Genomic DNA, 17,721 nt, shown 5'->3' with positions numbered 1-17,721 from the left:
CTAGACTTTTCATCGTTTTAGCTTTGGAACTACATAAATGTTTCATAAAAACAAATAACAAAATTTAATTTAATTTAATTTAATTTAATTTAATTATTATTTTTTGAGACTGAGTCTCGCTCTGTCGCCCAGGCTGGAGTGCAGTGGTGCAATCTCAGCTCACTGCAACCTCCGCCTCCCAGGTGCAAGCCACTGTCATGCCTCAGCCTCCCGAGTAGCTAGGATTACTGCCACCCACCACCATACCTGGCTTATTTTTGTAGTTTTAGTAGAGACGGGGTTTCGTCATGTTGGCCAGGCTGGTCTCAAATGCCTGACCTGAGGTGATCCGCCCACCTCGGCCTCCCAAAGTGCTGGGATTACAGGCATGAGCCACTTTGCCCAGCCAACAAGATTTAATTTTAAAATGTAAATTTCAGGGTACCACCTCAAAACCATTGAATCTGAATCTCCATGTGCAGGGCCCAGGAATGTGCATTTTTAGTAAATCCAGGTGATTCTAATGCAGCTAATTGGGGGCTTATGCCCAGATGAGAAGTACTGTTATTTGCCATGTTACCCAATGAAGGGAAGTGACTACTATCTTACTCATCTTTGTGTTCCCTGCAGTGGCCAGCATTGGGCCAGAAATGGAATTTATTACATGAAGTTGGACTGCATTGCACTGTTGGAAGGAGCTCCATTAGGGTAATTATGAGCAATAGGGCCTAGCCCTCCTTCTCAGGAGGAATTAAGTCCAACCTTGTGGCTCAGGGTTAGGCCGTCAGGAGTTTTTTAGGGCTGATACTGCTTTGCTTATGTGTGCGTTTTGTGTTTGCTTAGTATGTCTCACTTTCTGTTGTGTGTTACTGTATTGAGTCTCAGAAGGCACTGTCCATCCCATGCTGCGCGTGCTCTGCAGGCTTGTCATCCTCTGTGTTGTGCATGCACAGCTTTGTTAAATAACGTGTCCTAGAGAGTGGAGGACCCAACATGGGACAGGTCCTCTGGCTGATGGCACATGTAATCAATCAGGTTGATATAAAAGTTTTCAGAGAATTTAATCCATCGGATTGATTCCCTTTTATGACCAGTAGAATAGACATTTTATTTTTTTAATTAATTAATTTTTTTTTTGAGGCAGAATTTCACACTTGTCACCCAGGCTGGAGTGCAATGGCACACAATCTCCACTCACTGCAACCTCCGCCGCCGGGGTTCAAGTGGTTCTCCTGTCTCAGCCTCCCGAGTACCTGGGATTACAGGTGCTCACCACCACACCTGGCTAATTTTTTTTTTTTTTTGAGACAGAGTCCTGCCCCGTCACCCAGGCTGGAGTGCAGTGGTACAATCTCAGCTCACTGCAACCTCTCCCTCCGGGGTTCATGCAGTTCTCTTGCCTCAGTCTCCTGAGTAGCTGGGATTACAGGCACACACACCACCATGCCTGGCTAATTTTTTTTGTATTTTTAGTAGAGATGGGCTTCCACTGTGTTGGCCAGACTGGTCTTGAACTCCTGACCTCAGGTGATCTGCCCGCCTTGGCCTTCCAAAGTGCTGGGATTACAGGCATGAGCCAACCACACTCGGCCTAATTTTTATATTTTTTAGTAGAGACGGGGTTTCACTATGTTGGCCAGGCTAGTCTCAAACTCCTGACTTCCAGTGATTCGCCCACTTCGGCCTCCATGCCCGGCCCCTAGACATTTGATTTTTTAAAATGTTTTGGCATGTCTTAGTTTGGGTTCACAAGAAAAAAAAAAGTAAATTAAAAAATCTATTGGCAAGAAACATTTCAATAAAAATGGAAAATAGACTCTTGAATGTCATGTTTAGGAATTTGACTTCATATTTTGGTAGTGTAGCTTCACAGGATTTTTTAAGCCCCAGTGTGACAGCATCAGAGATCTGCTCTACGATAACTGACAGCAAATGCGAGAGAATGCATGGAGTGAATGAGACCAATTGAAGGTGTCACAGGGGTCCCCAGAGAGACTCTATAGGAGGAGGCTGTCATGAGGTACCATTACAGGTAAAATTGATAGACCCTGGCCAACTTGGGAGGAAGCTGAGGCTATTAAAAGAGATAAAGAAAAGCAGGAACTGGCAGGGATTTGGGGGACAGAGTGGAGAGAGAAGGATGGGGAAGATGATGAACATTATGTTGGCCTTTTGTTTTGGTTATAGATTTTTATGTATGTTATGAGTGGATTTTTAAAAAATTTCCACTTCATTTTATTTATATCTGAAATATCAGTGGGTGGCCTAAAAATCAACTTTAGTATTGCTAAATTGCTTGATATCATGACATCTATAAAGTTCTAAATATAGTATCTTTTACAAAACAAATATTGCAAAATGAATTCTTTTATTTTTTCATGTTCTGCTGCAGCATAAATCTCCAGCCTTCATTAGAGCTGCTGTTATTTCTGATTTCAACATTTTTTTTTGTGTGTGTGACCTGCCTTTCCTTTAAGACCCCAAATCAAAGAAAATAGAATCACTCTGTTTTTCTGGATGACTAAGAACATCATCCTGGAGAAATACTATTGATCCTTTGGATAAGGAATGTAGGTGCTGACCTGTTTTTATAAATATAACTACTGCCATTCAGACAACCTTTGGCTGACACCCATTTTTTTGACATGGGTGCCTTAGTAAGTACATCACAGCATGTGGTTGGGAATCAAGACAAATTGGGGTTGGGATCCCAACTCTGCTGCTTGCCACATGTGTGACTCTGGAAAAGTTATATATTCCCTAGGCCTCAACTTCCTCATCTATAAAATGGGGATTTGAAAAAAGGACTTACTTCAAGGGATAGTTGTGAGGATTAGTGAAATAACAGATGCGTTTAGCATTTCCTGGAACACAATACATGCTCAATAAAAGTTATCTATTTGTACCATTATCCAAGATTTTATTTTACAGAGGTCAAGAATCAAGAGAGTTTATGAAAGGAATGAGTGACCTTTATGTTCTCAAAAAGCTAAGGAAGTATCTGTACATGCTTACCTTCCTTGAATGATGTAATATGGGTCTGTCAGGGTAATTATTTAAACTCTTTCTGAGCCTCTTTTTACCTAGACCAGTGCCTCCCAAAATGTGGTCCTTGAACCACCAGCATCAGCATCATCTGGGAAGTTGTTAGAAATGAAAATTCCTGGGCCTACTTTTAAACCTACTAAATCAGATGCTCCGGGGTAGAGCCTAGCATTCTGTATTTTAACAAACTCTCAAATAATTGTGATACACTAAAGTTTAAGAACCACTAGCCTAGACCATCTTTTAAAATGTACAATTTGGCTGGGCACAGTCGCTCACCCCTGTAATCCCAACACTTTGGGAAACTGAAGGGGCATTGCTTGCGGTCAAGAGTTGGAGACCAGATTGGGCAATATTGTGAGCCCTCATCTCTATAAACATTTTTTAAAAAATAGCTGAACGTGGTGATGCACGCCTGTATTTCTCGCCACTCAGGAGGCTGAGGTGGGAGGATCACTTGAGCTAGGGAGGTGGAGGCTGCAGTGAGCCATGATCACACCACTGTTCTCTAGCCTGGGCAACAGAGTAGAACCCTATCTTAAAAAAATAAAAGTTAAAAAAAAGTGTACAATTAAATGGTTTTTAGTACATTCACAGAGTTGTGCAACTATCACCACATTAAATTTTAGAACATATTTATCACTTTCAGAAGAAACTCAGTACTCATTAGTATTTACTTTCCATTTTCCCCCAAGCCCACCAGCCCTGGGCAACCACTAATCTTTCTACCTCTGTGGATTTGCCTACTCTGGACATTTCATATAAATGGAATCATGTGGCCTTTTGTCTGGCTTCCTTCAGTTAGCATCATGTTTTCAGGTTCATGTGTGTTGTAGCATATATCCATACTTCCTTTCTTTTCATTGTTAGCTAATATTCCATTATATAGACATGCCACATTTTGTTTATCCGTTCATCAGTTGGTGGACATTTGGTTTGTTTCCATCTTTTAGCTATTACAGATAATACTGCTGTGAACATTTGCGTACAAGTTTTTGTGTAGAATATGTTTTCATTTCTGTTGGGAGTGTACCCAGGAGTGGAATTGCTGGGTCCCAGGGTAACTCTGTTTAGCCTTTTGAGGAGCTGCTAGACTTTTCCAAAGTGGCTCTCCCATTTTACATTCCTGCCAGCAGTGTATGAGGATTCTAATTTCTTTATATTCTCATCAACACTTGTTATTAAATATTTTCTACTAGACTATCTTTTGAGATAATAAATTCTGTAAGCTTATTATGTTATGTCATTTATTTTCCTGAAAGTAAAAGCATTTGAAGGATGCCTCTTAGCTATTATTTCTGAGGTTGGATACCTGGTTTCACATTTGTACTTCCATTTTGTGATTTTATAAACTTTCATCATATTCTTTTTAGCAGAATTTAAAAATATATATCTAAAGATATATATCTTAATAAAAGTATATATAACAAAAAATAAAAATCATAATACTTTAACCTTAAAAATACAAAGCCCTTCTATCTTTTTTATTAGTTTAACATTAAAACAATTGAGCCAGGACATTTTTATCCTCTGATATGTCTAGCCTAGTAATTATTCAATAAATGTGTTTTTAAATGGTTCATTTTCAAACATGAGTATAAACATTCCTTAGCTTTGCAAAACACCTGCTATCAAAAGCAACTCATTTTCTTGACACATTGATTTCTGATTACAAGCCCCAGCTAAAAAAATAGGGTTATACTCAAGCTGATTGACCTTTCTCAAAGCTGTTTTTTTTTTTTTTTTTTCCCCAGAGGAATGGCTTCTTGTGGGAACCAAACAAGGACATCTTCTTCTCTATAGGATTCGGAAGGACGTTGGTAAGTGCACATTGCTCATGCAAAAAAATAAGTTTTAATAGTCAGCTAGTATACAACTGTGAAATCAGTTATTCCTGGACCATTAAAAGAGAGATTGAAGGTTAGAGGGAGCACAGTGGGAAAATGGGGAGAAGACTTGAGAATGCCTAGGGTTTTTCTCCTCCAAATTGTATTGCCCTACCTGCATTTGGGAGGTGAGGATGAATTGCTGGTTTACTTATTACTGAATTACTTATTACTGGTAGTGAGTCTCTAAGAAAAGAGGAGGTGGTTGTTTTCCTCCTCTTTTCTTTGAGACTCACTACCAATAATAAGAAATACTACTAATGGGCATAAGCTTCCTGTATATATGGTGTGGTGGTAGGAAAAAAAATTAGGCAACATTGATTTAAAATATCTTGTTGGCTTATGAGGGGTAGAACAAGAAGAGAGGACCAGGGTTTGCCTTCATGTGCACTTCCCCCTGGCTGCGTGACTGTGAGCAAGTTCTTTCCAACATCAGTTTTCTATAAACTCTCTGCCCCACAAAGTTGTTGGGGCAGATGCAATAATAGGCTCGAAGAAACTGTGAAAACTAAAGTTCTAATCAAATGTGACTGTCAGTAATGTAGAGTAATAACTAAAGTATTTGAAATGTATTCTGTTAAAGAGTGTTTTTTATTGGGGCAGAAAGTACCTCACTGCCCTTCCTTGTTTTCATTTCTGTGCTCTCTTTATGGAGAATAGATGTGTTTAGGTATTATGCCCTGGAGCCACTCTACAGAAATCTGCAGTTAATTTCATACCCTTCAATATAATATATATTTCTCTGGTGAATAGCTTAAGAGATAGCTTAAGATAAATAGAGCTCTCTTGTGGAACCTGGAGCAAGGGTAACACTGGGGGAAAAAGCACCTTACTAGTGCACTCGGGAAAGAGAAGATATCCCGGTCAGTTTCTGCGGCAGGGTAAGAAAAGAAACCAGAGAACAAAATAGATAATTTATTTCGTTTCTAAGTTTTTCAACTGTCCTCTAAATCAGGGTCAGCAAACTTGTTCTGAAAAGGTCCAAAGAATAAATATTTTAGGCTTTGCAGTGTTGTTACTACTTAACTCTGCCTTTGTAACATGAAAGCAGCTGTAGGCAATATGTAATGAATAGGTGTGGCTATGTTCCAATAAAACTTTATTTACAAAAACATGCAAAGGCCTCAGTTAGGCCCTGGAGCAGTACATTGTTGATCTTTGTTTTAATGTTTTAAATTTTTAATTCTCATGGCCTGTGAAGTGGCTCATGCCTATAATCCCAGCACTTTGGGAGACTGAAGTAGGAGGAATGATTGAGGCCAGGAGTTAGAGGCCAGCCTGGGCAACACAGCAACACCCTGTCTACAAAAAATTAGCTGGATGTGGTGGCACGTGCTTATAATTCCAGCTGCTCTGGAGGCTGAGGTGAGAGGATCGCTTGAGCCCAGGAGGTTGAGGCTGCAGTGAGCTATGATCACACCATTGCTCTCCAGCCTCAGCAACAGACCTTGTCTCAAAAAAAAATTTCTTTTTTTAGTTCTCGGAGCCAAAATATTTGCGTTCTGTGATATTTGCCTGGTCTATAATTTTAAAATTAAGCTCACATTTTAATTTTAAAGCTAAAAATGCTTATCTTATTCAGCATTCAACAATTGTTTTTTGACTCTCTGCTTTGCTTTCAGATGTAAGTGGTGATCAGAAATTGAAAACAAGACTTTATAAATGAAGTCTCAACACAGTATAGACCTGAACTGGTAATATTAGTGTTAATCTGGCTTGGAACCCTGGTGGCGACTATTCCTTGCCCTGTGATCATTTTATCATGTCACCTTTGACAAATTAGTTAATGTTCCTGGGCCTTGGTTTCGCCATAGGTAGATTAAATATAGACAATTAGGAAATCAAATTCTGATTTGAAACTTTTCTTCAAGAAATGTCATTTTTCCCTATACTCTTGGTGAACAGTTTAGTTCTGGCCCAGATCTGGCCTGGTGTGGGCCAGAAATAGACCTGGGCCTGTGTGAATTAGTTCTAGGGTTAATTTGGTTTCCAGATTTGAGATATTTCAAGCCTAAATAGGTCTTTGGGTAGACTGTCTTTCTGAGGAAAGGGAGGGGATAATAGGGTCAAGAAAAGACTAGGGGTAGGGATCATAGGCTCTGATCTGATCTGAGTCATTTCCCTGGAGCTCAGTTGAGCCAGTGACATTTTTATCCTCTGATATGTCTAGCCTAGTAATTATTCAATAAATGTGTTTTTAATTGGTTGATTCTAAAATATGAGTATAAACATTCCTCAATAGACATCTCTAGGCTTCATTCTGCTCCTTTATTTTTTGAGACAGGGTCTTGCTGTGTCGCCTAGGCTGGAGTGTAGTGGCGCTATCTTGGCTCACTGCAGCCTCAACCTCCTGGGTTCAAGCCATCCTCCCACCTCAGCCTCACTGGTAGATGGGACCACAGGCACACACCACCATGCCCAACCCATTTTTGTATCTTTTTTTTTTAGCATTACTTAGATTTTTTTCTTTTTTTTTTTTAGGTTTTTTTTTTCCACTTTTTTTTTATTATACTTTAAGTTCTAGGGTACAAGTGCACAACATGCAGGTTTGTTACATATGTATACATGTGCCATGTTGGTGTGCTGCACCCATTAACTCGTCATTTACATTAGGTATATCTCCTAATGCTTTCCCTCCCCCCTCCCCCCACCCCATGACAGGCCCCCAGTGTGTGATGTTCCCCTTCCTGTGTCCAAGTGTTCTCATTGTTCAATTCCCACCTATGAGTGAGAACATGCAGTGTTTGGTTTTTTTGTCCTTGCAGTAGTTTGCTGAGAATGATGGTTTCCAGCTTCACCCATGTCCCTACAGAGGACATGAACTCATCCTTTTTTATGGCTGCATAGTATTCCATGGTGTGTATGTGCCACATTTTCTTAATCCAGTCTATCATTGATGGACATTTGGGTTGGTTCCAAGTCTTTGCTCTTGTGAACAGTGCTGCATTAAACATACGTGTGCATGTGTCTTTATACTAGCATGATTTATAATCCTTTGGGTATATACTCAGTAATGGGATGGCTGGGTCAACTGGTATTTCTAGTTCTAGATCCTTGAGGAATTGCCACACTGTCTTCCACAATGGTTGAACTAGTTTACAGTCCCACCAACAGTGTAAAAGCGTTCCTGTTTCTCTACATCCTCTCCAGCACCTGTTGTTTCCTGACTTTTTAATGATTGCCATTCTAACTGGTGTGAGATGGTATCTCATTGTGGTTTTGATTTGCATTTCTCTGATGGCCAGTGATGATGATGATGAGCATTTTTTCATGTGTCTGTTGGCTGCATAAATGTCTTCTTTTGAGAAGTGTCTGTTCATATCCTTCGCCTACTTTTTGATGGGGTTGTTTGTTTTTTTCTTGTAAGTTTGATTTCTTTGTAGATTCTAGATATTAGCCCTTTGTCAGATGAGTAGATTGCAAAAATGTTCTCCCATTCTGTAGGTTGCCTGTTCACTCTGATGGTAGTTTCTTTTGCTGTGCAGAAGAAACTCTTTAGTTTAATTAGATCCCATTTGTCAATTTTGGCTTTTGTTGCCATTGCTTTTGGTGTTTTAGACATGAAGTCCTTGCCCATGCCTATGTCCTGAATGGTATTGCCTAGGTTTTCTTCTAGGGTTTTTATGGTTTTAGGTCTGACGTTTAAGTCTTTAATCTATTTTGAATTAATTTTTGTATAAGGTGTAAGGAAGGGATCCAGTTTCAGCTTTCTACATATGCCTAGCCAGTTTTCCCAGCACCATTTATTAAATAGGGAATCCTTTCCCCATTTCTAGTTTTTGTCAGGTTTGTCAAAGATCAGATGGTTGTAGATGTGTGGTATTATTTTTGAGGCCTCTGTTCTGTTCCATTCGTCTATATCTCTGTTTTGGTTCCAGTACCATGCTGTTTTGGTTACTGTAGCCTTGTAGTATAGTTTGAAGTCAGGCAGCGTGATGCCTCCAGCTTTGTTCTTTTTGCTTAGGATTGACTTGGCAATGCGGGCTCTTTTTTGGTTTCATATGAACTTTAAAGTAGTTTTTTCCAATTTTGTGAAGACAGTCATTAGTAGCTTGATGAGGATGGCATTGAATCTCTAAATTACCTTGGGCAGTATGGCCATTTTCACAATATGATTCTTCCTATCCATGATCATGGAATGTTCTTCCATTTGTGTCCTCTTTTATTTCGTTGAGCAGTGGTTTGTAGTTCTCCTTGAAGAGGTCCTTCACATCCCTTGTAAGTTGGATTCCTAGGTATTTTATTCTCTTTGAAGCAATTGTGAATGGGAGTTCACTCATGATTTGGCTCTCTGTTTGTCTGTTATTGGTGTATAAGAATGCTTGTGATTTTTGCACATTGATTTTGTATCCTGAGACTTTGCTGAAGTTGCTTATCAGCTTAAGGAGATTTTGGGCTGAGCCATTTTTGTATCTTTTGTAGAGATGGGGTTTCACCAGATTGCCCAGGCTGGACTTGAATTCCTGGGCTCAAGTGATCTGCCCACCTCAGCCTCCCAAAGTTCCGGGACTACAGATGCGTGCCATCATGCCCAGTTAATTTTTGTACTATTTTAGAGACAGGGTTTCACCATGTTGGCCAGGCTGGTCTGGAATTCCTGACCTCAAGTGATCCGCCCGCCTCGACCTCCCAAAGTGCTGGGATTACAGGCATGAGCCACTGTGCCCAGCCCAGTCTACTCTTATTTTGAACTGAGAGGGCTTAGATTTGTTCATGTCTGAGGCCTTTACAACTCTAGGTTTATTTCAGTCATGCTGTCATCCTAGAGCAGTGTTCTGAAAGTGTGGTCTCTAGACCCTTGGGGATCCTCAAGATCCTTTCAGAGGACCTACAAGGACAAAACCAAGTTTGCAGAAACACTAAAACATTTCGTTTTTTGTTTTTTTTTTCCACTGTATTGACATTTACAATGATGGTGCAAAAGGAATGGTAATTAAAACTGGTTAGCACCTGAACACAAATCAGAACAGTAGTACCTAACTTCAAATAGAGACTTTTTAAAAAAAACGAGAAAAACAGTGGTACCAAGCTGTACTGATGGTCATTGTGTAATTCTCACCATGTGCTCACAGTGGGTTTTGTTTGTTTTTTTGAGATGGTCTCATTCTGTCACTCAAACTAGAGTGCAGTGGTGCAATCATGACTCACTGCAACCTATAACTCCTAGGCTCAGGCGATCCTCCCGCCTCAGCCTCTCAAGCAGCTAGGACTACCGGCACGCACCAGCATGCCCAGATAGTTTTTTCACTTCTTGTAAAGATGAAGTGTCTCTTCTTGCCCAGGGTGGCCCCAAACTCCTTGCCTCAAGTGATGGGTTTTATTTATTTATTTATTTATTCTTTTCTTTTTCTTTTTTTTTTTTTTTTGAGACGGAATTTCACACTTGTCTTCTAAGCTGGAATGCAATGGCATAATCTTGGCTCACTGCAACCTCCCCCTCCCAGGTTCAAGCAATTCTCATGCCTCAGCCTCCTGAGTAACTGGGATTACAGGTGCCCACCACCATGCCTGGCTAATTTTTGTATTTTCAGTAGAGACAGGATTTCACCATATTGGCCAGTCTGGTCTTTAACTCCTGACCTCAGGTGATCTACACCTGGGAGGTTTCTCGGCCTCCCAAAGTGCTGGGATTACAGGCGTGAGCCACCACACCTGGCCAGTTTGTTTTTGTTTTTGTTTTTTTTTAAAGCTAGTTTCACTTAAAAATGTTCTTGGTTAGGCAGTACAAGTTATTTTTATTGTATTTTGACTTTTGGCAACATATCTTTTTAGTAATCTCATATGATATAATGGGAAGTACACATAAAGCACTTCTGCTGTGTGCTAGGGTGTGAAGTCCGATAGCTGTCTCAAGGGAAAAATGCTTATGTGATTGAGTTACGAGCTAAACTGGCTACTTTTTTCAGGGAGTATTATTTTTGTTTGAAAGAATGACAGGTTGTGGTTTTTTCAGACCATTTAGATATTTGGCTTTTTTTTTTTTTTATGAACAAAGGGAATCTGTTACTTTAAGGTAAACAACTGGCAGTATTTGTTGTGAATGATAAAGTTAGAGCTTTTAAGAAAAAAAATTGAATTATGGAAAACTTGTGTTCACTCCCCTGAGTGTGACAGCTTCTCCATAATTAAAGTTTTTTTCTGATGAGATTGGGGGTGATAATAATGAGTGTCATTTTTTAACATCCTGTAATGAAATGTAGGTCTGGATTGGAAAATCTGCATAACTCAGTGAACCAGTATTTTCCAAATGACTAATGCATGAAGTTTTAAAATCATGTATGAGTAAAAAATACATTCAAAGTGTAAGGTAGACCAGTGTTTTTTGACGTAACAGAAAATGAAAAGTTCATTGACAGGTGTGAGATTTCGCTTTACAAGAAATTACATTTGTTAAGTGTTGGTGTAGTATCAAAGAAGAATCTGAAAAATCTATTAAAGTACTTTTCCCTTTTCAACTATGTATCTATATGAGGACAGATTTTTTGTCATATACTTCAACCAAAACAAATTAAATTATCAAAACAGATTAAATGCGGAAGCAGATGTGGGTTCTTACTTATGGGGTTATTATTGTTATTTTTAAATACATACATGTTTTTAAATGTATGTATTTAAATTTCTAACATAAATATTCATGTATATAACCCCCAAAAAAGTTCTTTGAGGTCCTCAGTAATTTTTAAGATTATCAAGATTTTGAGACAAAAAAGTTTAAGAATCTCTGCCTTAGAAAATTCTATTTGTAAAGAGAATTATAGGCCGGGGGCAGTGGCTCACTCCTGTAATCCCAGCACTTTGGAAGGCCGAGGTGGGTGGATCACCTGAGGTCGAGAGTTCAAGGCCAGCCTGGCCAGCATGGTGAAACCCTGTCTCTACTAAAAATACAAAAATTAGCCGGGCATGGTGGCACATGCCTGTAATCCCAGCTACTCCAGAGGCTGAGGGCACGAGAATTGCTTGAACCCGGGAGGTGGATGTTGCAGTGAGCTGAGATTGCACTACTGCACTCCGGCCTGGGCAACAGAATGAGACTCTGTCTCAAAACAAAACAAAACAAAACAAAAAAACAAGAAAAGAGAAGTATTAAATGCAATAATAGGACGCTTTCAAGTGTAGGAAGTGTCTGAATTGTTTTTTTTTCTCATGAAATGTAACAGCAGAATACCAGGGCACACTCCCTGCAACTTTAGGGCCCTTTCTTCATCCCCTCTGCTGAGGGACACATGGAAGAAGTAAGACCAGCTTTGGTGGCATGAGTTCTTATGGCTGCCCCAAAGAGTCTCCCTGATTTCCAGAGGGCAAGGGCAGAGCTAGCTGTGGGGAAGAACTCAGGTCAGCAGTGCGAGCATCCTGTCCATGAAGTAGGAGGCAGGTAGCAGGGCGTGGGTTCAGAGCACAGGCTTTAGAGTCAGCCTGGGTTTGCTTGTAGGCTCCCTCACTGGCTGTTACCTAACTGCTTTACCCCTCATGCCCCTCAAATATGAGCTTGGAATAATAATACCTACTTCTTGGGAGTAGTTGTGAGTTTACAGAAAAAAATATATATAAATTTTTAAACCCAGAACCCAGTATGTAGTTATTGCTTCATGATAGCTGCTCTGATGATGATGATGATAATTATTCTCTTTTTGACTCATTGGTGACTTTTGAGGCTGAATATTTTTGTCATCCCCAGCAAGGCTGAATTCACATGTTTTTATGGTATATAACTTTCTTCCACTTTTTTGTAACAGTGCCAGCAGATGTAGCATCACCTGAAAGTGGCAGTAAGTGTAGACGCATTGAATTGCTTTAGCTCTGGAGATGGGTTTGAGTGTTTGCTCTGTCTCCGTGATACAGAACTTAGTTAGAATAGTTGCTGGAAATTAGTTGGTCTAGATATAAGGATGCTTTGGGCTGGGTTTCATGGCTTGGGCTCTTATATTTGACTGTTACTTTTTACACCCTTCCTTGTGGAACACTTTGCCAAGGTACTGATTTTGCAAGATAAGATCTTCAGACTCACGAGTACCTTGCCGCTTCAGTGAACTTTGTGTGATCCTTTCTGCTGATGCCGAGTGAAGGTGCATGAAACGCTCTGCTCTAAAATTGGAGTTGAAAGCATCTTATAGTGCTTGTAAGAGAGCTGGCTATTTAGATCTCTGATTTTTAGTCTTTCAGGAACTTCTAAAGATTTATGTAGGAGAGCAGTATGGAGCAGTATTTTTCTAGTAGTGGTTTTTCTATGTATCCCTGTATTTGGAACTACCAATGTTTATTTCTTTTCCATAGGTTGCAACAGATTTGAAGTGACACTAGAGAAATCCAATAAGAACTTCTCCAAAAAGATTCAGCAGGTAAGCAGTGATGGCAGTCCTTACAAGAATATTTGACTTACATGAGACCCTGTCAGACTAGAACTTTGGTAATGTTATTTATTAACTCTGAATCCTCTTCTCTTTGACCTTCCATTTATGCAGGAGTGTCTGCTCATATATCATGTGCCTGAGATTCTCTCTCACAAGCAGAAATGATAATCACAGAAATTATAATGCCCAGAAAAATCAGTGAGATCCCTGTAACTGGATAGGCTCCGTGGTCCCTTTTTAGTACTGTTACTGAATGAACATTTGCTAAACCTTGTCAGAAATGTTTAATTGGGTCTCATGATTTGCTATTTTCCAGATCCATGTGGTTTCCCAGTTTAAGATTCTGGTCAGCTTGTTAGGTAAGAAAAGGAGTTGCATTTGTATCCTGTATCTAACAAGAAAAGATATGACCTAATTAATCCTTTCATGGTTAATTTGATAGTGGTTACTTAACAATGAACTGACGTGTTCCAAACCTGGTATAACAGGGTACATGGTTAATAAAGGCAGCAGCATCCTCCATAGACTCGAACTCTTCTCTCCAAGGAGTCTCACTTTATTCATTCATTCGTTCATTGATCAAATATTTATTGAGCCTATTCTATGCAAAGTCTGGACTAGACATTCGGGATACCAAGTTCAGTGAGACATGGTTGCTATCTTTGAGACTTACATTCTGATTATGAAGACTAAATGACAGGAAGTAATCACGATACAATGTGGTAAGTTAACAGTGAAAATTTATAAAAAGTGTTGTGGAATCTTGGTAATGGGAGGGACTATATTGTCTAGTAGATAACTAGACTTTCAGTAGGAAAAGAGGCCAGCAGCGTATCACAAACACAGGGAACAACTAGAACAAAGGCCTTGAGATGTGGCAGTTTGTGGCAAATTGTTTATTGTGGCCAGACTAAGGATATGTGGTGGAGATTGGCAGGATATCAGGTAAGAGACAGAGCAGGGCTACACTTTTGAGGCCCTCATGTGAAAAACCATGGTTTCATAGAAAGCAGCCAGTGAGGCCTTTTCTGGACATGCAGGGGACTAGCAGCTGATCTCACACTTTGCGCTGTTGACCCTGGGGCCCAAAGAGTAAAATCATGTTAAATGTTGTTCCTGGGTCCACAGATAAACATCTGAGGTAACTTAATCTTCATGACTAAAACTAGATACGAGGCCCAGGTAAAATGATTATTTTGATTGCTTTGCTAGGAAAGAAATCATTGCCATGGGTTAGAAAATGCACAGGGGATTTCCCTTTTCTAATTGGAGCCTCCTAATGTGAGTAGCTTTGAAAGCCATTTCTTGTATAAATACTGCATCATAATATTTCAGACTTGAAATGGACAGAGTATAAGAGTGCTTTGGACTGGGTGCAGTGGCTCACACCAGTAATCCCAGCACTTTGGGAGGCTAAGGCAGGAGGATCACTTGAGTCCAGGAGTTTGAGACCAGCCTGGGCAACACAGGGAGACCTCATCTCCACAAAAAATAAACAAAATTAGCCAGGTGTGGTGGTGCATGCCTGTAGTCCTAGCTACTCAGGAGGCTGAGGTAGGAGGATCACTTGAGTCTCAAGGAGGTTAAGGCTGTAGTGAGCTGAGATCATGCCCCTTTTGTTGATGCACTCTAGCCTGGGCAACAGAGTGAGACCGTGCCTCAAAAAAAAAAAAAAAAAAAAAAAAAAAAAAAAAAAAGAGTGTTTTGGAAGTGAAAGATCTCTTTTACTCAAGTCAGCCCCAATTTTTTTTTTTTTTTTTGAGACGGAGTCTCACTCTGTCGCCCAGGCTGGAGTGTAGTGGTGCAGCCCTGGCTCACTGCAACTTCTGACCCCCTGGGTCAAGGGATTCTCCTGCTTCAACTCCCTGAGTAGCTGGGATTACAGGCACCCACCACCATGCCCAGCTGATTTTTGTATTTTTAGTAGAGACAGGGTTTCACTGTGTTACCCAGGCTGGTCTCAAACTCTTGACCTCAAGTGATCTGCCTGTCTCAGCCTCCCAAAGTGCTGGGATGACAGGTGTGAGCCACCATGCCGGGCCAAGCTCAAATGTTTAAGGAAGAAAATATCCAAGTTTAGAAGACCAAGTGACCTCTTAAATGCTTTGTACTGGTTATAGGTGAGAATGAATCATCCTAGTGAAACTGAAGGGACATCTTCAACCAACATCTGCCATTTGCTTCTTCTAGATGTTAACACAGTTACTTTTTTTGCCTCGATAGTGGCTATGCTAGAGAATTATGATCATTGATCCTGATGTTATACCTCCTCCCAAACAGAAAATAACATTTATGTCCATGACCTATTGACATTTCAACAAATCACTACGGTTTCAAAGGCAAAGGGAGCATCACTGTTTACTTGTGACCTCCAGGTAAGTTTACCCAAGATGAAATTTGGCTTTATGCTTTAATCAATACAGTCTTTCCTACATCATTCCTACCATTAGATGGGAAGAATGACACTGATGATCCATACCCAACAGAGACTCCAAAGATTATTTATTTATTTATTTTTTTCCTGAGATGGAGTCTTGTTCTGTCGCCCAGGCTAGAGTGTAGTGGCACGATCTCGGCTCACTGCAACCCCTGCCTCTTGGGCTCAAGTGATTCTCTTGCCTCAGCCTCCTGTGTAGCTGGGACTACAGGTGTGCACCACCACGTCCGGCTATTTTTTGTATTTTTTTAAATTAGAGATGGGGTTTCACCATGTTGGCCAGGCTAGTCTCGAACTCCTGACCTTAGGTGACCTTGGCCTCCCAAAGTGCTGGGATTACAGGCATAAGCCACTGCACCCGGCCCAAAGAGAATATTTAATTGTATTAGAGAAATTTCTCTATTGGTGCATAGTGTGAAGTTGAAGCGTTTGCATTCCCTGTGCGTGGGTTAATGAGAATCTAATACTATTGGCAAGAGGCAGCTAACCGAGGACAAAAACTCTCATCCTGGACAAACCATTATTGGGAAAGCAAGACTGTAACAATATCATGAAGATAATTATAAGACATTAAATGGACTCTTGTTCTAAACAGATCACTGAGGTCTTTGTCATTAGGGACTTTTCATTGTTCAGAAAAGATATCTCTCTTTATTTTTGCCAATTTATCATTCTTGCATTCTTCAGAATCTGCCTCACCCCTCTCTCTACTCAACTTACCATTTTTTAGCATTTATGTTCTACATTGACACTGCATCATTTTATGCTTAGGAATACTCTTTTCCTTGCTCTTTAAAGGCTTAAAAGTGGGCTTGATGTCACTGGCACATGGTCACCCTTGACCCAGCATGCATTGACAGCCAGGAACAAGAAACATTTAAGAGCAAAAAGGAGGGAGGAGTTATATAGGGGAAGGACTGCCCCAGGATTTTCTCCTCTGAATTGTGAATGTCCATGTGATTTGCTGGTGCTGTGGTCTTTGGCTGGCAACCCTTTGGGAGGAAGTGTTCCTCAGTCACTTGTTGCTTAGCGCATCTTAGAGAATGGTGTTCTGCTCAGCTTTCCTGGCAGGATGACTGTGTTACAGGGAATTTTCAGATTAGTAGCAATTTCAAGGTAGACAATCTCTAATTTAGTTATCACTCAGTTAGAGAGAGTCATTGTATTTTCATTTGCTCTGCATGTCTCCTCCCAGCACACAGAGACCGGTGAGGAGGTGTTACGGATGTGTGTGGCAGTAAAAAAGAAGCTGCAGCTCTATTTCTGGAAGGACAGGGAATTTCATGAATTGCAGGTAAGTCCACTGTTCCTTGGTCCATGGTTGGGTGGGAGCTGCTGCAGTGGCTCGGTTCTAGTGAAGTTCAGGACTCCAGTCTTGTCATTCTACGCAAATGAATACTCTGGTATGAAGTGCATGAGAGCTTGTTGATGCCTACTTGTAATATGATTCTACAGTGTTTTTATAGATTGGTTTATTTCAAAGTGGGTTTTCACCTTTTCCAAATGTACGTTGTCCAGTTCATGGACTTGTATTTTTATTAAGGGTAGTTTCCTGGCCTTGTGCCTGTAGAATTGTGCCCGATGAGGGTGAGGGTTGTTTTGCAGAATGGAGGTTGCAGAATAACAGGAAAGTCATGATTTTTTAAAAAAATATTTATTTCATTCAGATCCTTGCTCTCTTTTTTCAGGGGGACTTTAGTGTGCCAGATGTGCCCAAGTCCATGGCGTGGTGTGAAAATTCTATCTGTGTGGGTTTCAAGAGAGACTACTACCTAATAAGGGTAAAATCTTATTATTTTGCAAATATCATTAGTTTATCTTGGGGAAGATGATTATCTGCTCCGAACTCCAGGTCAAGCGACCACTTTAAGTAGAGCTTTTGGCATAACAGGATTTGTTATTTGTATGTGTAGTTATCATTCATGCTCAGCATTTTTCACAAATAGGATATCTTTGTAACTTAAGTCAGTCCAAGAGTCAATGCTCAGTTCTTTACGTAATGATGATCCACAGTGTGTATTTTACT

At 40.2% G+C, this 17,721-nt stretch overlaps 1 protein-coding gene and 1 non-coding gene across 11 annotated transcripts in view; both read left to right on the top strand.

The window, feature by feature from the left end:
• VPS39 (VPS39 subunit of HOPS complex) overlaps nucleotides 1-17,721 on the top strand; it is a 49,639-nt gene that overhangs the window by 3,594 nt on the left and 28,324 nt on the right. For 4 of the 10 annotated variants that reach the window (XR_010151646.1, XR_010151647.1, XM_009428890.5 and 1 more), the window contains exons 2-8: nucleotides 4,779-4,844; nucleotides 12,644-12,676; nucleotides 13,182-13,246; nucleotides 13,575-13,617; nucleotides 15,539-15,633; nucleotides 16,891-16,989; nucleotides 17,384-17,476. Coding sequence is in view for 7 of the 10 variants with exons in the window: in XM_009428890.5 (XP_009427165.1) it covers nucleotides 4,779-4,844; nucleotides 12,644-12,676; nucleotides 13,182-13,246; nucleotides 13,575-13,617; nucleotides 15,539-15,633; nucleotides 16,891-16,989; nucleotides 17,384-17,476 (494 nt within the window). In the remaining 3 variants the exon portion in view is untranslated. Of the gene's footprint in view, nucleotides 1-609; nucleotides 688-4,778; nucleotides 4,845-12,643; nucleotides 12,677-13,181; nucleotides 13,247-13,574; nucleotides 13,618-13,936; nucleotides 13,981-15,481; nucleotides 15,634-16,890; nucleotides 16,990-17,383; nucleotides 17,477-17,721 lie in introns of those variants that run through there. The other 6 variants (XR_010151648.1, XM_009428891.5, XM_009428889.5 and 3 more) reach the window with 3 other exon arrangements.
• MIR627 (microRNA mir-627) lies at nucleotides 5,074-5,169 on the top strand. Its single transcript, NR_035953.1, has one exon. It is a non-coding gene; the product is annotated as a microRNA mir-627 (primary transcript).

The sequence above is a fragment of the Pan troglodytes genome, chromosome 16 (assembly GCF_028858775.2).
Source record: "Pan troglodytes isolate AG18354 chromosome 16, NHGRI_mPanTro3-v2.0_pri, whole genome shotgun sequence".
In the NCBI taxonomy this organism is placed as follows: Eukaryota; Metazoa; Chordata; class Mammalia; order Primates; family Hominidae; genus Pan; species Pan troglodytes.
The sequence above is the reverse complement of the archived record's forward strand: the minus strand, read 5'-3'. Positions and strand labels throughout refer to the sequence as shown.